Raw genomic sequence first — 21980 nt, 5'->3', positions numbered from 1 at the left:
CTTTTTGTTTTTTTGTTTGTTTGTTTTGTTTTTTTTGTTTTTTGAGACAGGGTTTCTCTGTGTAGCCCTGGCCATCCTGGAACTCACTTTGTAGACCAGGCTAGCCTCAAACTCAGAAATCCGCCTGCCTTAGATATTTTCTTCATTTACATTTCAAATGCTATCCTGAAAGTCCCCTATACCCTCCCACCTCCCTGCTCCCCAACCCACCCACTCCGGCTTCCTGGCCCCGGCATTCCCCTCTATTGGGGCATATAGTCTTCACAAAATCAAGAGCCTCTTCTCCCATTGATGGCCGACTAGGTTATCCTCTGCTACATATGCAACTAGAGACACAGTTCTGGGGGTACTGGTTAGTTCATATTGTTGATCCTCCTATAGGGTTGCAGACCCCTTTAACTCCTTGGGTACTTTCTCTAGCTCTGACATCATAATCTTACCTGCCCAATCATAGCTTCCAAAATGTAGCTATTAAATCCTAATGAAGTTTCATATGATATGTTAGATGATGATACATTTTATTCTTTAAAATAATATGTTAGATGATAATGATGCATTTTATTCAATTTAGTTGAATTGTAAGATGTTTGTAGAGAGTTGCAGATTGGAAAGATGCCTCCTTTTAGAGACTGATACAGTTGGGTTGTAGGGTGGGCCAACATGTATGATCAAGGCACTCTTACTATTCTTATAAGGAGAATAATCTTTAACGTGTGCTTTTTAGAGGACACACAGTTTAATCTTACACCTATGTCTGTTATATTCTGTTCCTTTTTTATTCCACCTTAGTTGTAGTTTATACCCATTGCTGTTTTGTGCACTTTAAAAAATTTGTGTGTCTGTATAGGATGTGTATATACATGTGCAAGGTAAGAGGTAGATGCTGAGTGTCTTCTTCTATTGTTTTTTACCCTATATTTTTGGGGAATAAGATCTCTCATTCAACTTAGAACTCACTGATGTGGCAAGGCTAGCTTTTCAGTCAATCCTAAGGATGCTGTTGTCTCCCTTTCCACCCCACTAGGATTATAGCCATCACCATCATGCTTGGCTTGTGTGCATGTGTACAGGGTATATAAAATGTAGTTGTTGCGCTTGTTCAGTAAGTACTTAGTGGCTAAGCCACAAGTCCAGGCAGTGTCTGTCTGACTTTCATTTTCTTTCGAAATTTTCTACTTGAGTGTGTGAGCCACAAAACACACGTGGTAGCTAGAGACCAACTTTGTAGAGTAAATTCTCTCCTTTATGTGTTCTGAGAGTCATACTCAGATCATTTACAGGGCAAACACTTTTAGTTTTGTCTATTTAAAAAAAAAAATAGCCGGGTGTGGTGGCACACGCCTTTAATCCCGGCACTCAGGAGGCAGAGGCAGGCGGATTTCTGAGTTCGAGGCCAGCCTGGTCTACAAAGTGAGCTCCAGGACAGCCAGGGCTATACAGAGAAACCCTGCCTCGAAAAACCAAAAAAAAAAAAAAATAATAATAATAATAATAAAATAAATAAATAAAGTGTTGTTTATGTGTGTGTGTATATATAGTGTGTACGTGTGTATAATGTATTTTGATATCATGTTTTTCTCTTCCAACTCCTATTTTCACTATCATTGAGCTTACTAACAGTTTTTTTTTTTATAATCTGTAGAGTAACTTAATACTTCTTTTACTTTTCTCATCTCAATTCTAAATTATCATTCTTAATTATTTGTTGGTTCTTTCTGGCTTTTAGATTTGGATTTCCAGGAGCTGGCCATGGTCCCATGCCAAGCCAAGATCGCTTCCATGTGCCTCAGCAAATACAAGGATCTGGAATTCCTCCACACATAAGAAGACCAATGTCTATGGAAATGCCTAGACCTTCAAATAACCCACCATTAAATAATCCAGTTGGGCTTCCTCAGCATTTCCCACCACAGGGTCTGCCAGTTCAGCAACATAATATACTAGGCCAGGCATTTATTGAGTTGAGGCATAGAGCCCCTGATGGAAGGTCACGGTTGCCATTTGCTGCTTCTCCTAGCAGTGTTATAGAGTCACCTTCACATCCAAGGCATGGAAATTTCCTTCCCAGACCTGATTTTCCTGGCCCTAGACACACAGACCCCATAAGACAGCCTTCCCAGTGTCTATCCAATCAGCTACCTGTGCATCCAAATTTAGAGCAGGTCCCACCTTCTCAGCAAGAGCAAGGTCATCCTGCTCACCAATCTTCTATTGTCATGAGGCCCCTAAATCATCCTTTAAGTGGTGAATTTTCTGAGGCACCTTTGTCAACATCTACCCCAGCTGAAACATCACCAGATAACTTAGAGATAGCTGGTCAGTCTTCTGCTGGCCTGGAAGAAAAACTAGACTCTGATGATCCTTCTGTGAAAGAACTGGATGTGAAAGATCTTGAGGGGGTTGAAGTCAAAGATTTGGATGATGAAGATCTAGAAAATTTAAATTTAGACACAGAGGATGGCAAGGGTGATGACCTGGACACTTTAGACAATTTGGAAACTAATGACCCTAACCTGGATGACCTCCTAAGGTCAGGTGAATTTGATATCATTGCATACACAGATCCAGAACTTGACTTAGGGGATAAAAAAAGCATGTTCAATGAAGAATTAGACCTTAATGTTCCAATTGATGATAAGCTAGATAATCAGTGTGCATCTGTTGAACCAAAAACAAGGGATCAAGGAGACAAAACTATGGTTCTTGAAGATAAGGATTTGCCACAGAGAAAGTCCAGTGTTAGCAGTGAGATAAAGACAGAAGCCCTGTCTCCCTACTCTAAAGAAGAAATACAGAGTGAGATTAAGAACCATGATGACAGTAGAGGTGATGCGGATACTGCGTGCTCACAGGCTGCTTCTGCTCAGACCAATCACAGTGACAGAGGAAAGACTGCTCTATTGACTACTGATCAAGATATGCTTGAGAAAAGATGTAACCAGGAGAATGCTGGGCCTGTTGTCAGTGCCATTCAAGGGTCCACTCCTCTGCCTGCTCGGGATGTGATGAACTCCTGTGACATAACAGGATCGACTCCAGTTCTCTCGAGTTTACTTTCTAATGAGAAGTGTGATGATTCAGACATTAGGCCTTCAGGGTCCTCCCCACCAAGTCTGCCCATCTCACCATCCACTCATGGGTCAAGTTTGCCTCCTACTTTAATAGTACCACCTAGCCCTCTTTTGGATAATACCGTGAATTCTAATGTAACAGTGGTCCCTAGGATAAACCATGCTTTTTCTCAGGGTGTGCCAGTAAATCCAGGATTCATTCAGGGCCAATCATCAGTGAACCATAATTTAGGGACAGGGAAACCTACAAATCAAACTGTGCCTCTCACGAATCAGTCCAGCACCATGTCTGGACCGCAGCAGCTCATGATTCCTCAAACATTAGCCCAGCAGAACAGAGAGAGGCCCCTCCTTCTAGAGGAACAGCCTCTGCTTCTACAAGATCTTTTGGATCAAGAGAGGCAGGAGCAGCAACAGCAAAGACAAATGCAAGCCATGATTCGTCAGCGGTCAGAACCATTCTTCCCTAACATTGGTAGGAAATTCCTTCTGTCTCAAAATAAGTTACTGGGGGCATCTGAGTACATGCAGCATGCTTGTAAATTTTCATTATTGAGATTACATTTGGATCAGTGTAATCTGAGAATTTTCTGTCTTCTCGGGTCTTTACAATGAAAAGATGAATTTTAGATTCCTTCCAGGTCAGTCAAAATTAAGATAACCTTGAATTGTTACCTCACTCAGTTCTGCTTTATATGGTGTTGATGGTGGTTTTAGTTTTATCTGCCAATTGTTATGAGAAATAAATGTAAGGAAATTATGATAGAAATAAAGTTTCTTGTTCTTTTGTGCACAAGTGTTTGGTAAAGGTTTTTTGCATTTTAGGGTTTTTTTTTTAATCCCCCACAGACACATCTTTCAACTTATTTTTGTTGTTTTATTAGTTTTAATAAAAACACAAGTCCATGTAACCCAAACACTTCAGTGCTTTGCCTAGAAGAATTAAGTCAGCAGGCATATATCTGAGGAGTATTTTTTTCTAACTAATAACAAAAAGCATTGTATCAACATGTGGTACAAATTCCATTATTTGACTCTTTTTTCCCACTTATATGTATGCAAAGAGATGCTCTCACTATCCTCATACTTTTATTTTGTAGGTATATCCTGGAGATATTGGTAGTTTTTTATTTCTTTTAAAAACTGATAACTAATTTAGAGGGATTCTTTAGTATTGGAAATAACTGTAAATTCTCATTCCTTTCAGTCCATTACTAAAAAAGATCATTCTAATTGGCACTGTGAAGGTTTGAGCCACTGGGACTCTCGTTGCTGAACATCACTGTTGTGATCCCCTGTAGACTGACAGACTTGTTTTAAAGTATGCTTCAGTTATAGACACCTAAAATGCAGCTACCATTTCTAGATTCCCTTATGTGGTGTAGAAACATATAATGATTCTTGAATAAGGTATAAGAATTTATAAATTATGTAATTGTGATACTTAATTTTACCACTTCATATATCTTGAGCCATGAACTTAAATTATGAAGTAAGTAATGTCAAAATACATTTCTTCTTTAGATTTTGATGCTATTACAGATCCTATAATGAAAGCGAAAATGGTAGCCCTTAAAGGCATAAATAAAGTGATGGCACAGAACAGTCTGGGCATGCCACCAATGGTGATGAGCAGGTAGGTAGAAGTGCTTTTTTTTTCTTCCTGGCATGTAGATGTACATAAAAACACCCCTACTTCTTAGAGCTCCTCAAAAGCCTACCTTCTGGTTGTAAAGAGTATTTCAATTCAGCTGAATGCAGGGAATTAATTTCCTTTCATTTTAGGGAAAATAAACAGAATAATATACCACTCAAACATTAGGAAGACTGACTTGGTCAGTGAGGAAATCCAAACTGTTTGTGTGTGTTTACTTTTTTATTTAAAGAAGTGTTAGCCTAAGATTTTCATTCAAGAATTTCAGTGGTTAAGGAAATTATCAATTTAGCTCTGAAATGAAATTGTCCCAACATGACTTTGAATTAGAAAAGGCAAAACAGTAATTTATGGAACATTTGGATACTGAGACTGGGATAGTTGGATAATTTTAACATCTAACAGAAAAATGGAAATTGTGTGTTCAAGAGAGATATTAGAGATGAGTAATCGTTAAGTTACAGTGGCTGTGTACCCCAGTGAAGTGCTGAATCTTGATCACTTTCTAACTTAAGGATTATTTGTGTGCCCCCATCACTACACTTTTAAATGCAGTTTCTATACCTTTCTACAGACCTAGTGAATGGGATTTTCTAGGAATGGTGTCTGAATGCTTGTATTTTTGACAAGTACCTTGAATGATCTTTGTGTTGTATTGCTGTTTCTGATTTCTGATCTCAATTTATTGTGATGATCTTGTTGAAAAATTATAATAGGGAGTGCAAATGATTGTAGAATTTAATATAGAATTGTATAAGTTGAAGATATAGACATAGGCTTTAGGGAACTGTGTAATACACTGAGTATGATTAAGACACATTTTTGATGTCAAAGTAAAGATAGTGATTTGTAAAGATTTTTACTACCTAGCTGGATTTATTAGCACTGTTCTTCCCTCAAGGTAACTTTATGGCATAAGCCTTTTTAACCTTAAAACCATGAAACCTTTGAAATTCTTTTCAGATATACAGGTAATAAAAATACAAATTCAAAAAGAAATAGACCACATTTGTAACATAGTTAATAATCTCTGATTATATTCTTGATATGTGTGTATCATAATGCATTAACAAACTTAGCTCTAAGTTTTATATTTTATAACAAGGTAAAGATTGGTAATTACCTACTATGAATGTGCAACACTTGTAGGAAAATCATGTTTCCTACTGGTGAGAGTATAGTATTAATAAATAATACTGTGATAAATAATAAATAATACTGTATTTTAACTTGATACTCAGAGTCAAGGAAATGCTAGATTTTGTTTGATCCTTAATTGTTTTCATGGGCCTCAGAATCAGAACTCTCAGCATCTCATATATGTTCAACATAAGTGTCTGTGCTCATTAGACATGCAATGCTTTATCAGCCACATGCTAAGTGTACTGGAGACCATTCTGAGTTCTTTGCAGAACTAAGGTAGTGCCTTCTGAGATTAGTGTAGTGTGTTACATGATGATGGCAGAGAGCAAGCATTAATCGGATTGGGATTATTTTGTACCAGAGCTGTAGTAGGGAGAAGGGAGATTAATGAATCAAACTTCTGAGGGAAAAAAAAATCACAAGTATACACTCTAAAGTCTAATAACATTTAAATGCTTCTTTATAATATTTTTGGATCTATTTTGAAATTGTGTTCAATGTATATCTTTTTTAAAAAATTTTTTCCTATGTATATCTTAATATGTTAAAGCATTCAGTGGCTTAATAAGACAGACATGTTTTCAAATAAGCCATAATGATTCTATACCAGTTACTAGTTTAATTAGAATTAATAAGGTTTCACCAAATGGATTTAACTATAGAGATTAATCACTAGTTTCATTTTTTTTTAATTTGGTATAATCATTATATACAAATGCGTACAAGAATTGTGGAATTATTTGAGATATTTTTGTTTTAGACTATAAAAGAGCTAAGTAGTACCCCTTATTCTCACCCCCAATGTCTTAGTCTATAGTCCAAGTTGGCTTGAAACTCTTATGTAGCTCAGGCTGGTCCCGAACTTGTGGCATTCCTCTTCCATCAACTTCTCATGAAATAACAAGCTTAGTCTATCCATTTTTAATAAAGATTGCAACTAGGAAAAAAAACTTCCTTGTTTGTGTATTGAAGCTAGATTTTTCACTGTAAACGTATCATAAAAATTATTTTTCTGAAACCTATGAGGGCCCAAGCTCTGCAATAGTTTAGCTGGCTTTTTATGCAGCTTTACTGGTCCCTATGAAGATAGTGGCCTACCCATTCTGAGCGGTCATCCATAGTAATGGGAAGGTACTGAGTGCATACTGAGAAGAGGTCTGTTGAGCATCCAGAAGCCAGTTGTCGGAAGTCTCCAGTGTTACTCTTCTCTCCCCTGGAAGAGAGGAGTGTTAGGTACCTGTGTGATTTGTTCTGAGCTCATCAGTTGATGCTGTGCGCTTTTCTTTACAGATTCCCCTTCATGGGCCCATCAGTGGCTGGAACACAAAACAATGACGGCCAGACCCTAGTGCCACAAGCTGTAGCTCAGGTAATGCTGCTCGAATCACTGGTTTATGGAAGACACATGGACCTACTATGTCTTACCAAACCCAAATCATAATGAAGCCCCTCCTAGAAAGGAATAGGAGCTGATCTTCTGGCAACACAGTGAAATAAAGATGTGTTGTTGCTGTGTAAAATAAAGACAGATTTAAAGACGAGAATTTCTGCAAAGGACTTGCACACGTTAATGATAGAAAGTCACTTGGAAGGAAGCGAAGTGCTCTGGCTTTATATTCATTTCTAACTCTCGAAAGACATTTCATATCCTGCTAATTGGAATTAATCCATCACATTTAAAATGTATAATTATTGGAAACAGTAGTGGAAAATGTCTGTAATCATTCTATTAGGTATAATTATTCCTTGAGATGATTTTTTTTTAATATTGAGCATCTATAATGAGCTCAAGTTTAAACATTGATGCTATGTTCATGTTATGAAGTCTGGAAACAGTAACTCTTTTCATGTGCTATTTTCTATGTTGATTTTTAAAACATATGTTTGCCTGGTATAGGGGGGTACCTTGATCTGTGTGCTTTGGGAATTATCTTATATTCTGCCAGTTATCATTTATATTTACTATACAGATAATTTATGCTTTTTCCCTATTAAGAATATAAACACCCTTTGATATACTGGAAAGGCTTAAGTGTTGTAGCTGAGTTTTCTAAGTTCTCAGTTTGACTGTGAATTCAGTGTGCACTTTGAGCAAGTTCTTGAGCTTTTTAACTGTGCTCTATCAAATGCTGCATCAGCTTCCCTGCAGTACTTACTATAGGGCTGAACATGCCATATTCTGGCTGTTGAACATAATAGCTCATGTCTAACGGAATTTGAATCAAAGATTCTATTTATCAGGTTCTGGCCAGGAAATTGTGAAATTATCAGCTATCCAAACACCATGAAAGAAGCAAGGCATATTATTAGTACACAAGACTAACATTATAATGAGTGCATTTTCTTTTATATGTATACTATATTAATTCTTGTTATAATTAGCTTTTTGTGATATAGTATAGTTTAGTGAATGTAGAACATGTGTTTATGAATAAAATGAATTTTTTTTTCATTTTTTTTCCTTCATTTTGAAGTTTTTCCCCCCCTTAAGTTGAAGTATGGAATTAAACATATTTGTAAATTTTACTTATTTTAGGATGGCAGTATAACACATCAGATTTCTAGGCCTAATCCTCCAAATTTTGGTCCAGGCTTTGTCAGTAAGTATAAATCTAATAAGTTACCTGTTTTCTGGGGATTGCTTGTTTGACTATATTTGTGTTGTTTTGAAGCTCGGAATTAGTGTAGATGATACCTCTCCTATCAGAGGTCACTGTCCTAGGCATCTTTACAGCAAGGCATGTGTTTTCATTGCTTTTTTCCGCTGTGCATGAGGAACTAGTTAGAAATAAATACTTTAATACAGGAAAACCATCTTCCCTATTTTCTTCAACATTGTTGTTTTTTTAAAATAGATTTACCTCTTTCCCAATATAGCATTAAACCATGTTTGCTTTCATGACAGTCTGCCTATAACGAGGACACTAAATGGGGAAAAACAAAGGGAATATATTTAAAAGCTGGGTTGTAGCATGGTGTGAAGGTCAAGTGTGCAAGAGGCCACTGAACCCTTCTAGCTGTCCTTAGGGGTCCCAAGGTGGTTCAGGATAGCATTTAACGTTCCCTCAAACTGAACCTTTCTGAAATCTTCAGACTGTTTAGCTAACTTTTTTCACCATTATCTTTCATTTTGCTCACCTCTGCTCTCCTGGTTCCAGAAACCAGAAAGGCTTTCCTTGCGGTAGGTCTCATTCTACCAGAAGCAGAACTTCTGAAACCTTGTGAAAAAGCCTGTTCTTGACAAAAGCCCTTCAAATTTAGTGCACTAGATTGCACCTTCATACATATACTGGAACTTCTGGGTTTAGGAACAAACCCAAAGTCTAACCTTTTGAAATTCCCCCGCATCAATTATGATCATAATTTGAATACACATTTGTATTAAAAATAAGTAAACTACTATGACCAACTGGCTTTTTCTGGCTGTATTGTGCCCATTGGATTTGGTTGGATCTTAATGTATGGCAATATTCTGTTATCATTGATGTTATTTTCAGCTAATGTCCTTCTAGGATTGTGTTTTTCTTTGTTTTATAGTCAAAAAGGAATACTCAATTTTTTACTACCTGAGCTAACCTTTTTTGGGGACTTGGCATCAATGGAATAATGTGCTCTGGGAGAACAAGGACGGGATCTCAGTGTACGATAAGATGTAATGGGGAGAGATATAAGATATAATCCGTCCAGGACAGATGAGAAGGCTTTGCTTGCTTAGCTATCACTTCCCCCTGTAGACTTAGAAATTACAAAATTAATGGAAGTTACCAGTGTTTTAAACTTAATATATTTTCTTTATAAAATGTAGACCTCCAAGTGCTTCTTTTTAGAGTTTTCTGGGTTTCATCTCCCTGTTTCCTTTTTCCTCCACTACAAAGATGTAGGGAAGACTTTGTAAACTTAGAGAAATCAGCATGACTGAAATCAGCATGACTGATTACAAATGACTACGTAATCCATGCTCTTGATGTTACTGGGATATATTTTCCTTGCCTCTTCAGTCTGTACAATTGAATTAATAAAATACAACATTTTTAAACAGTTTGGTTTATGGATTAGATAATTTGATGGTTCTTTTGGAAGATTGGAGTTGCAGAACTTACAAGCATTAAGTTAACTAGTGTTTTAATTGAGCATTCTCTGGCTTTCTTGAGTAAATACAATTTTCTAGAAGCTGATACTTCATAGTTATAAAGGACTCTAATAATTAGAATTTTGTTTTCAATTTTTCTTTAAAATATTCACAATAAAATTGTCTTCTTACAAATGAATTTGCTTAACTTTTAATAATCTTGGACTACCTAGAAAAATTAACACACTTGAATTTTGGTTCTTCCCTCAGATGACTCTCAGCGTAAGCAGTATGAAGAATGGCTACAGGAGACTCAGCAGCTGCTTCAGATGCAGCAGAAGTATCTCGAAGAACAAATTGGTGCACACAGAAAATCTAAGAAGGCTCTTTCAGCTAAACAGCGCACAGCCAAGAAGGCAGGGCGGGAGTTCCCAGAAGAGGACGCAGAGCAACTCAAGCATGTTACTGAGCAGCAGAGCATGGTTCAGAAACAGCTTGAGCAGGTAATAGACAGGTTTGTAAAGTGGAAGCCATCTGCAGCCGAAGAGCTGTATTAGTGGGCCTCAGGGTTTGGGTTTCTGCTATTAAATAGCATGCAAATTACACTCCTCTAGGAAGACCTCTTAATAACTGAGGGAGTGGCTGCCTATTCCTGACTGAGTGATGCTTGCTGCCACTGAAGAGACTGACTCTCACAACTCCGGGTCAGAACTGTTTTATATACTCTCTGTGACCCTGGAATGATTGGATTGTCTCCTTACTACTAGTAAAACACTGCACCACCTTAGCACTTAGGAGGCAGAGACCTCTATGAGTTTCAGGCAATCCATGTCTAAACAGTGAGTTCTAGGATAGCTAGAGATACACAGTTAGACCCTGTCTTTTTTTATTTTGGGTTTTTTGTTTTGTTTGTTAATTTGCTTGTTAAGAACAAAAGAAAAAATTAAATCATTGCAGTACACATGCTCTCACATCATTTGCTAAACTAAGGCTTTCTTGAAGATAAGACTCACAGAGATAGTGTTGAAACAAGAATCAGATCTGGCAAGTATTTGGTTACCTCCATGTTTTATCTTTCCTTCATCCTTTGGTCTCTAATTTTTAATGAAAGTTCAGTTATAGCATTTGAATCACTCTGTCAGTCTTTGTTATAGCATATTTCTATGTTTATTTCTTACTTTGCTCTTAAGAATCACCACTGAAATGAAGGTAAGATCTGTAGTTCAGTGGCACAGTGCTTGCCTAGCATGGCTGAGAGACCAAGTTCCCTCTGAGTGCCTTCAGAATAGTTTCACAAAAGAAAAGAGGGAGGAAAGAAACTTGGAATACCTTGAAAGGGGGCTTATTTCCAAAATATGAATCCACGAAGGCCAAAAAGTTATAAAGCTTTAAAGTCACTGTAAAAAAAGAGTTTAAAATGAACTGTGCAAGATGAGTTCAGAACTCAATTATAGTTATTTCCCTAAATGAATTATTGCCTTAGAGCTCTTATAAATGCTTATTCATGAATGTTTATAGTAGCTTTATCCAGTGTCATCCAAAACTAAGATAGGCTGGGAACAGGGGCACCTCATTGTTATCCTAGCTATGAGAAAAGGCTGAGGTTCACGAGTATAATTACCAGCATATGTATCACAGTGAATTCCATCTCAAGGAGGGACAAGGAAAAAAGGTACCACGTCCCACCAAAGACAATTAAATAAAGTTTGATGCACCTGTTTTTGATCAGAAAAAATACATAGCAATAATAAAACTGCTGGTACATGAATACAGCTTGTATTTTGAGAGTATTACATTGAGCAAAGAGGGGTCATTTCCAATAACTTAATTAACATTGAAATGACAGTTACAGAGATTAGCAGTAACTATGAGGAAGACAGGAAGAGGGTTTTTGATTCTAAAGAGTAGACATGGGGAACTTTTTTATACTGGAACATTTTCTTGATTATATGACTAATTTATCTGTGTGCTAATAATTCATAGAATTGTACACCAGAACTTAAACTTTCCCTTTGTTTTAAGTTGTAAGTTATAAAGAACTCCGAATAGTAATGCTACAAGTAGACAAGAGGTTCAGAGCTTAGGCATTTTCAGAAATTATAATTTGAATGTGTCCCCAATCAAATTTAGGGTTTTGTAAGTTTTGTCAATCTTTTTAGTCTAAGAGAGGGAATGTCATGTGTGCTAAAAATTCTTTTAAAATGTGTCATTTTGTGTATATAAGAAATGGCATCTTACTAAATGGTTATAGTCTTAGTTACAGATATCAGTTATTCCAACTTTGTGAATTCGTGTCACTTCCTTGGCATCACACATAACTGTCTTTTTTTTTTTATTTTACTGCTAGATGTGTTATAGTTTAAATAGCATGTGACTTTCATGCTTGAACTTTTGTGGATATTTAATATGCAAAGAACTTTTACAAGAAAAAAATTAACATTTTTGTTTGTGTGCACATGCTCAGATGTTCCACAGTACACATGTGGTCGCAAGTTTTAGGAGTTAGCTGTCTGCCTCTGCTATGTGGGCCCCAGGGATCCAATTCAGCTCATAGGCCAAAAATTACCTGCCAGTGTTTTGGTGTGGTGCCTACCTTGTATATGTGTGAGTAATTATTACTTCATTGTTTCAGATTCGGAAACAACAGAAAGAGCATGCTGAGCTGATTGAAGATTATCGGATCAAACAGCAGCAGCAGCAGCAACAGTGTGCCCTAGCCCCTCCCATCCTCATGCCAGGGGTTCAGCCCCAGCCACCTCTAGTTCCAGGTGCCACTTCACTTACCATGAGCCAACCCAACTTTCCCATGGTGCCACAGCAGCTTCAGCACCAGCAGCACACAGCAGTCATCTCAGGGCATACCAGCCCTGCGAGAATGCCCAGTTTACCTGGATGGCAATCTAACAGTGCTTCTGCTCACCTCCCCCTTAATCCTCCTAGAATTCAGCCCCCAATTGCCCAACTATCTTTAAAAACTTGTACACCAGCCCCAGGGACAGTGTCAAGTGCAAATCCACAGAATGGACCACCACCTCGAGTGGAATTTGATGACAACAATCCTTTCAGTGAAAGTTTTCAAGAGCGAGAGAGGAAGGAACGCTTACGAGAACAGCAGGAAAGACAGCGAGTTCAACTGATGCAAGAAGTAGACAGACAGAGAGCTCTGCAGCAGCGGATGGAGATGGAGCAGCATTGTCTGATGGGTGCTGAGCTAGCCAACAGGACACCTGTTTCCCAGATGCCATTCTATGGTTCTGACAGACCTTGTGACTTTTTGCAACCTCCACGACCCCTTCAGCAGTCTCCACAACACCAGCAACAAATAGGGCCAGTTTTACAGCAGCAGAATGTCCAACAAGGGTCTGTTAACTCACCCCCAAACCAAACTTTCATGCAAACCAATGAGCAAAGGCAGGTAGGGCCTCCCTCCTTTGTTCCAGATTCACCATCTGCTTCTGGTGGGAGCCCAAACTTTCATTCTGTTAAGCCGGGACATGGAAATCTTCCTGGGTCCAGCTTTCAGCAGTCTCCACTGAGGCCTCCATTCACACCAATTTTACCAGGAACGTCTCCAGTAGCTAATAGCAATGTCCCTTGTGGCCAAGACCCTGCTGTAACACAGGGACAGAATTATTCAGGATCCAGCCAGTCTCTCATTCAGTTATATTCTGACATAATTCCAGAAGAAAAGGGGAAAAAGAAAAGAACAAGAAAAAAGAAAAAAGATGATGATGCAGAATCCGGCAAAGCACCGTCAACTCCCCACTCTGACTGCGCTGCTCCACTAACCCCAGGCCTCTCAGAAACTACCTCCACTCCTGCGGTGAGCTCACCCAGTGAGCTCCCTCAGCAAAGACAACAGGAGCCGGTGGAGCCAGTGCCTGTACCCACTCCAAATGTGTCAGCAGGCCAGCCTTGCATAGAGTCAGAAAACAAACTTCCCAACAGTGAATTCATAAAAGAAACTTCAAATCAACAAACACATGTGAATGCAGAGGCAGACAAGCCTTCCGTGGAAACCCCTAACAAAACTGAAGAAATAAAGTTGGAAAAGGCTGAGACACAGCCAAGTCAGGAGGATACCAAAGTGGAAGAGAAAACTGGTAATAAGATCAAAGACATTGTAGCTGGTCCTGTCTCCTCAATACAGTGTCCTTCCCATCCTGTCGGAACCCCTACTACCAAAGGAGATACAGGAAATGAGCTATTGAAGCACTTGTTAAAAAATAAGAAGGCCTCTTCCCTTCTAACTCAGAAACCTGAGGGCACTTTATCTTCAGATGAAAGTTCTACAAAGGATGGTAAACTGATTGAGAAGCAGAGTCCAGCAGAAGGATTGGTAAGTGTCAGTTGTGAAAACAGCTGTATCTGTTTTTAAGCTATCGCAGTAGATTAGTATCAACAAATTTCTAATTTTAAACTTTCTTGTGCAAAGAATCATGGTTTTTTGTTTTGTTTTGTTTTTATTTCTGTAGAACCCTGTTTTTACTTATATTTACAAAATATATGAGTGACTCATTTGCTTGTTATATAAAGTAAACATGAATCATTATGTGTGCCTTTCAGCTGGTTATCATAACCAAGTTGGACTAACTATAGCAAAGGAAGTATGTGTGAATCTTTATTATAAATAAGTGCATAATTTCTATTAGCCTCTCTAAAATTTAGAAGACAGCTCCTGTACTTGTCTTACTTTCCTTGAGTACTCTCAGGGATGTCTCTTATTGGGAACTTACTGTGTCAGAAAAATAACATGATTTTAGATGTGGATACTATTTCCATCTTTGTAGTTTTCTATGTATCGATATTCTACCCATTTTAAGTGTTAACATTGGATTTTCTTTCCATTTGTATTTATAGACAGTTTTAAATACACACTTTGAATACAGAGTGACCCCCATTTCAGTGAACCTAATTAAGATGTTTCACAACCAGGAGTTTCTCTGCCTTTTGAATAGGTCTGCTTGTTGCTTTGCTCCTTGTCTTTCATAAGTATCAGTGGTTATTAGTGCATTCACACAGCTTCCCTGGGGTGCTGCTCAGTTTGGTTTTATAATTTTTACATTGTAATTGAAGTACAGTAGAGTTTTACTTGTCTAAGTTTGCAATTTTAAGAATAATGAGACTTGTTGTTTTGCAAGTGTTGGCTCTCCTCTCTTCTGTTGTCTCCTGTCGTTCAGTAGAGATTGAGCATTCTCGCAGTTGTTACTTTTGTCTAATTGGCAGTTATGGTCTCTTCTTCCTCTTTAATCTTTGAGAGTCTCGTGCATGCAAACAGTGCATCTTGTGGTTGTGTTTTTCTAGTTGTTACAATATGCTCTCCAGGTCCAGTCCTTGGCTGATGACTCCAGGGTGTTTTGTGTCTGGGAATACTGAATGCCCTCAGCCCTGTGCCCACAGTGCCCTCTGTGCCCCATGTGCTGCAACTCTTTCTTTTCTCCTATCCTTTTCTAATGTCTTTTTCTTTGTGAAACTTAGTTCTGAAATCTTGTAATGAGCTTCCTGAACTTGACCAACCACAGATGTGTGGATGCCCATGCGTTCACCTCTTAGTTGCGGGGGCTTGACTCACATAAGAACTACCATCAGCATGTCCATACTACAATTTGTGTTATTCAAGACTATTTAATGGCACAGGGAAGCAGGCACGTGTCAAGTATAGAAAGCAGAAGCTAAGAGATTAGAATGAGCATGAGGTGTATGCTCTTGATCCTTGTGATTAAAACAACAAACCATTTGAAGCTGTGCATGGTGGTACCTGCCTGTAATCTCAGCACTCAGGAACTTGAGGCAGGAAGATTGCTGCAGGGTCAAGGGCAGTCTGAGCTACAAAGTGAAACTTTTACACAAACTAGTAAACAAAAAATTCAAAATCTTTTGTGATCTTTTATACTCGTCTTTTGAAACATAGCTGGATTTACTTTGTAGAATAATTATAAAAGTTAGAGATACTATCTGTAAAGCGTCTAAAGTGGCTGAGTTATGCAAACTTAACATGCTTGCCTGCTCAGTCTTTCATAAGCCAATTACAAAAGTTGCATGTCTTTAAGGACATCAGCATCCATGGTCCCCGGGTGGTTTGAGAGCATACCAGATTTGTTTGTGCTGCTGTGTTCCTAAATCAGAACGCACTGTTCAGCGAGATTGCCCTGGTGACTCAGTGCTGTAGGCCTGCTGATAGTCATCTGGTGAGCCTGTTAAGACAGACATTGCTGGTTCATTGTGTAGGCTGGACCAGGGAATCTGCATTTCTAATCAGTCCCAGGAGCTGCTGTGTTGCTCTGATACTGCTCTTGGAGAATCAGGGTTCTACCCAGGCAGAGGCAATATAAGCCTACTTCAACTTCCTCCCTTTGTATGAGCTAAGAAGAAAAAGTAGTAGTAATTATTAATAAATGAAGTTATATGAAATTTAAATTTGTTCATGAATTTTAAAAGTTGTATTGGACCATGGCCAACTCATTTATAAAAATTATACAGCTGTTTTTGCAGTACTGTATCAGAACCCATAGTTCACACAGACCACATGGTTCATAGGCTAAAATTATTACCCTGTTTTCCTTTATAATTTGCCACCCATGTGATGTTTTTATAACAATCAGAAAATCTAATTTTCAAAACACTTAAAAGTTAAATGGTTTCACTAAGTTTTTCAATTATACTTGTTCTTAGCAAACCATTAATAATAGTTTTAGAAATAAGAAAGCGTGAAAAATATTCCTGTGTTTTGATATTGGTACTTCTGGACTTAGATAAAACCTTTTTCAAGGCCTGTATTACTCTTACATCTTTGTGACCATGAAAGCAAAAGGAAAGGAAGGGACCTAGAGCAGAGATGGCTTAATGGTTAAGAGAATTAATGATTCTTGCAGAGGGCCTCTCATAGTGGCTTATAACCATTTGTAGCTCCAGTTTGAGAGGATTCAGTGCTCTTTTCTGATTTTCACAGGCACCAGGCATGCATATGGTGTCTATACATTGTATTCACATAGACAAGATATTCAAACACATTAAATAAATAAATCATTTTTAAAAGCAAAGGAAAAATTAATTTGCTATTATCTGTGTACGTAGCCATTACGTTTTTCATTCAAGCATAGATTTTGACACTAGTTTGAGGGGCCAGTATGACGTCTTCGAGCTTTCTAGCTGCTCTTTTCTTACCTCTGGTGCATGAGCTTAAGATGTTCCTGGAACCTGTGAATTAGCTTCACATCTCAGATTGCAACAGGTCTTAGTTCCTATGGGGGGAGGGGAAATAAATTGCCAAAAACACAGCTCAGAAGCTGCTCGTTCATCTGGCATGGTGCTTCCCTGGTCTCAGCTTAGATAGTGAGGAGCTATACTTCATTCTTGTTTCTAGTTCTGCAATCTCCTGGTTGCTGAGACTGGCGCTATTTTTCATATTTTAATATACCTTAATGCAGAGGGAAGAGGGAACAGTTATTTTCAGAAAACAACTTCATTCTGTAACTTCCCCCCTTTAAATTGGGATGCCATGTTAGAAATATGAGTCACAAGTTGGAGCTGGTCTAGCATGAACTAAGAATCAAACATGTGGGAAGTTACTTACTTCTTAACCTTTCCAATTACATTAGCAAACTTTGGGGGCTCAAATGCAAGGTGGTTTTGGAGGTGGCAACAGCCAGTTGCCAAAAACAGATGGAGCAAGTGAAAACAAGAAACAGCGAAGCAAACGGACTCAAAGGACGGGGGAAAAAGCAGCACCTCGCTCAAAGAAAAGGAAGAAGGATGAAGAGGAAAAGCAGGCTATGTACTCCAGCTCTGACTCCTTCACCCACTTGAAACAGGTGAGCTGTCAGAACAGCCCTTGCCACTTCCAGGAGGGGAGAGAGCAAGTGTTGCCTTTTCAATCCTAGGAAATGGAGATTTTCACCTTATTACAATTAGTTTCTAATTAAAATAGGGAGAAAGGACAAGGAACCTAATAGACTCTGTTTGCTAGCAAACCCACACTTTATCCTATTGGCATTGGAGATTTACATTCTAGTAGGTGGATTGGTAGGTGATGGTCAGTCAAGATTTACATATGTTCAGATGGAGCAGCCTCAACACCAGGAACCTTTGTATCCCCCTTTTCTTGTGACTCTGAACCCAAAGAAATGCAGCCATGGACTCTCATTTTAAACTCTCATAGCTCATTGCAAGCAAAAATGGAGAGGGACACACCTCCCCATCTCTGTTCCCATTGGTGGTGCTTGGCCTCCATTCTTACCCTGGTTCTTACTGAGCAAAAATAAAGAGCATGTTTTTCTTATGAGGCACATGATGGCATCTCTTTAACAGAGGGAATAAAACTTATTTGATGTATATCCCAGAGATTTCTGTAGTTTCCAGCATTTTGAATCTTGAGATTTTTAAGTCTTATTTTTCACAATCCTTATTTGACTTCAGGTCTTAGAAAGCCCAGAAACACTTCCATGTTTGTTAATCATGTACATTACTTTTAAATGTGTTTTTTAATAGCAGCTCTCTCTGCTCCCTCTAATGGAACCGATCATTGGAGTGAACTTTGCGCACTTTCTTCCTTATGGCAGTGGCCAATTTAATAGTGGGACTCGACTTCTAGGAACTTTTGGCAGTGCCGCCCTTGAAGGGGTCTCAGACTACTATTCTCAGTTGATCTACAAGGTATGTCTCTTTGCCAGGGTGCTGCCTTGCCTCAGATTGGAGAGCATCCCACAACTGGGGAGTATGGCTTAGCTTTGCATCTAGTTTACATAAAGTCTCCAAGATACACTGAAACTTAGATTCAGCTAAAAGATTAAAAATATATCTGGTCAAGTATTTCTAACATGTATGCTTCAAATTTTCAAGAGATGAGAATGCAAATGGTAGAAAATATCCATTATATCCTTTCTATAGTAAAGGAAACACACTTTTCCTTGTAACCTTTGTTAACTCTTAAAATGAATTGAATTGACGGTACATAGTGGGACTAAAATGTATGGTTAGCTTTTACCTTGGAAAATGAATTTTAAAAACTTTAATATATTTCATTAAATAATTTAGGTGCTAATTGAAATTATGCACTAATTCTTAGGTTACCAAAATAGCATAAGTTAGTCAAGGTAATACTACGTTTTAAATATTTTTATGATAACATAAGATTACTTCACTTTGCATCTGTCCTATACAAAACAATTATTTTGAGAAATATGTGAGTGTCTGTTTTCCTGGTGGCTTTTGTTTTGTTCTTAAGATAATTGTCTCCAAGTTCCCTTTGCTGTACTTACGGCCCTGTTCTTCAGCTAGCCTTCCTCAGTTCAGGCTGCTTGTCAGTGTTACTCTTGTAACCTCCCCTTGCACTACAGTATTCTGTGTAGTTACTACAGGTGATTCCAGCAGTCCTTGGGGAGACCAAGCCATAAATGACAAACAGTGGCATATGTAAGGCTGAGAGAGAGAGAACTGAAAGTGAACTGTATTTGTTAGTATATTTGATAACTTTAGTCTTATTTTTTTTCTTTTTGCTTCTTTTAGAGATCTTGGACAGTCCAGGTTCTCATATCTGAGATGTAAATTAGGTTAAAGACAAATGCTGTATTTTCATATTTTAATAAAAATAGAAAAAAGGAACGTTTAACTACTTTTTGCAACTTAGTCAATTTTAAAACTGCTTTTTATTGGTTATTTTAATGATGAAACTTGAGAACAATTATACAAAATTAAGTATAACAAAAATTAGGTTCTTCATTTCAAAGCTGAATGCTCAAGCTGGGCCAAGTAGGCAAATGGGTAACAGCATTGTATTTGATAACCTCGTGGCCCTGTGTATATATATTTTTGTTCTTGTGCATTTGGAACTGGAGATGCCTCTAGATTATGTTTCCTGTAGCCTTGCTTCCTTGTGCTAAAAATTCTCAGAATTAGGTTTTAGCAAGGTCAATGCATATTTGCTCAGTAGCATATAATTTAAAATTTTTTGGTCTCCTGCAGCAGAATAATTTAAGTAATCCTCCAACACCCCCTGCCTCTCTTCCTCCTACACCACCTCCTATGGCTTGCCAGAAGATGGCAAATGGTTTTGCAACGACTGAAGAACTTGCTGGAAAAGCTGGCGTGTTGGTGAGCCATGAAGGTATGACAATAGCATCCAAATCTTACAGCTCTGAAGTATCTACCTTTGAAAGCTATGTGTATACTGAAGTGTCTGCAGAACTGAACTGTTCCCTCTGTATCTACTCTGTTCTACATACTTTGATTCTATTTGTTTGCTCTTGCAGTTGCCAGAGCTTTAGGACCGAAGCCATTTCAGCTGCCTTTCAGACCTCAGGATGACTTGCTGGCTCGAGCTATTGCTCAAGGCCCGAAGACTGTGGATGTTCCTGCCTCACTTCCAACACCGCCTCATAATAATCATGAAGAATTAAGGTAGAAACCACTTTTTAAATGTGCGCATGCATGCCTGCGTGCGCATACATGTGTGTTGCCTGCATATGTATCTGAGCACCACATACCTGGTGTCCACAGAAGCCTATACTATAGAACATTGGATTTCTGCAATTGATGTTCCACCCTGTGCACTGGGAATTGAACCTCGGTCCTCTGCAAGAGCAGCCCATGCTTTCAACCACTGAACCATTTCTCCCAGCATCAGAAGCTACTTTTTACAAATTGGTTGCTTGGTTTGGTTTGGTTTGGATTTTTTTTTCATTTTATTTTTTTATTAGATATTTTCTTTATTTACATTTCAAATGTTATCCCCTTTCCTAGTTTCCCCTCCGAAAATCTCCTATCCCCTCCCGCTGCTCCCCAACCCACCCACTCCCGTTTCCTGGCCCTGGCAGTCCCCTATACTGGGACATAGAACCTTCACAGGAGCAAGGGCCTCTCCTCCCATTGATGACCGACTTAGGCCATCCTCTGCTACATATGCAGCTAGAGCCACAAATCCTACCATGTGTTTTCTTTGGTTGGTGATTTAGTACCAGGGAGCTCTAGAGGTTGATTCTTTTAAAAATGTGCTTAGAATTTGACAATAGTATTTAAAGGCATTTAAGGTATAAAGTGCTCTTGAATATTAACTGTCCAATGCATTGTTACTATTGAAGTGAAATTAGTTTGTGAATTTTTAAAGCCTTATATAATTTAAGCAGTATATATATCATAATAATCAAATAGACATTAATGGTTATGGGAAAATGTCTACATAAAATATTTCAGAGGTTTTATTTTCTAAACTCTTTGTGTGATTTCTTGGATTTATTGATACTTACAGACATCGAAAATGAGAGATCAGCCATCATAGATACCAGAGGTATCATGGACAAGAATAGCTCTAAGCTACAGGAAGCTCACCACTGATTTCTATTAGTTCTTTGCCCTCAAGAATCTTACTGGGAGAATCAGCTTCCCTTATTAGATATATTTGCTATCCAACTAGTTAATAGTATGTATGAACTTCTTTAGAATTTTATTCCTTTGTGGAAAATATGGTAACTCCCTCTGTTCTGAGATGTCCATTTAATCTAAGTCTCTTAATTTATTAATGGGGAAACTTGTCACTGTACACAGCAGCAACAGGATAGATGTTTCTGTAACGACATGGAAGTTCACTTGGGGTTTGGAATATAGGGTCTTCTTTCTCTCTTACCTTACAGTTAAGAATTCCTAGCTATGTCAATAGAATGAAGCTCTTTCCAGCTTGTGAGTGCACATATGGTGATCTAGCACAGGTGTCTGTTTAATCCCTGGACTAGCAACTTTTTCCAGGTCTCCTTCAATGTGAGCAGGAGAAACAGAAGATAGAAGGTCCACAGCCATGTTCCGAAACTGTAGCTTGAGGTCTCACCATCTCTCTAGTGAACTAGAGCCTTGACTGAAACAATGGGGGTCTGTTCCCTTCTTTGTTTTTCACTGCTTATTAGTTAAGAGAATTAAGTGCCAACACCACCACCGTTGCTGTGTTTTCTCTCATCTTGCCACTATACGCAGCTGCGACAGAATAGATGTATCTGTGGCTCCATGGAGGCTGACTTGAATATAAACTTGGACCAGTCAGCACAGCCTCCCTCTTCAT

At 38.3% G+C, this 21980-nt stretch overlaps 1 protein-coding gene across 30 annotated transcripts in view; it reads left to right on the top strand.

Annotated features, from left to right (window-relative positions):
- The window catches only part of Kmt2c (lysine (K)-specific methyltransferase 2C), a 227061-nt gene that overhangs the window by 185710 nt on the left and 19371 nt on the right, over positions 1 to 21980 (top strand). For 12 of the 30 annotated variants that reach the window (XM_006535682.4, XM_017320820.2, XM_030254375.1 and 9 more), the window contains 10 exons: positions 1727 to 3546; positions 4596 to 4707; positions 7159 to 7237; positions 8405 to 8468; positions 10208 to 10440; positions 12570 to 14276; positions 17536 to 17748; positions 18425 to 18589; positions 19898 to 20039; positions 20185 to 20332. In XM_006535682.4, coding sequence (XP_006535745.1) covers positions 1727 to 3546; positions 4596 to 4707; positions 7159 to 7237; positions 8405 to 8468; positions 10208 to 10440; positions 12570 to 14276; positions 17536 to 17748; positions 18425 to 18589; positions 19898 to 20039; positions 20185 to 20332 — 4683 coding nt within the window. Of the gene's footprint in view, positions 1 to 1726; positions 3547 to 4595; positions 4708 to 7158; positions 7238 to 8404; positions 8469 to 9026; positions 9050 to 10207; positions 10441 to 12569; positions 14277 to 17535; positions 17749 to 18424; positions 18590 to 19897; positions 20040 to 20184; positions 20333 to 21980 lie in introns of those variants that run through there. The other 18 variants (XM_011249766.3, XM_006535700.4, XM_006535698.4 and 15 more) reach the window with 11 other exon arrangements.

The sequence above is a fragment of the Mus musculus genome, chromosome 5 (genome assembly GCF_000001635.26).
Source record: "Mus musculus strain C57BL/6J chromosome 5, GRCm38.p6 C57BL/6J".
Classification (NCBI taxonomy): domain Eukaryota; kingdom Metazoa; phylum Chordata; class Mammalia; order Rodentia; family Muridae; genus Mus; species Mus musculus.
This window is presented reverse-complemented; position numbering and strand designations above follow the sequence as displayed.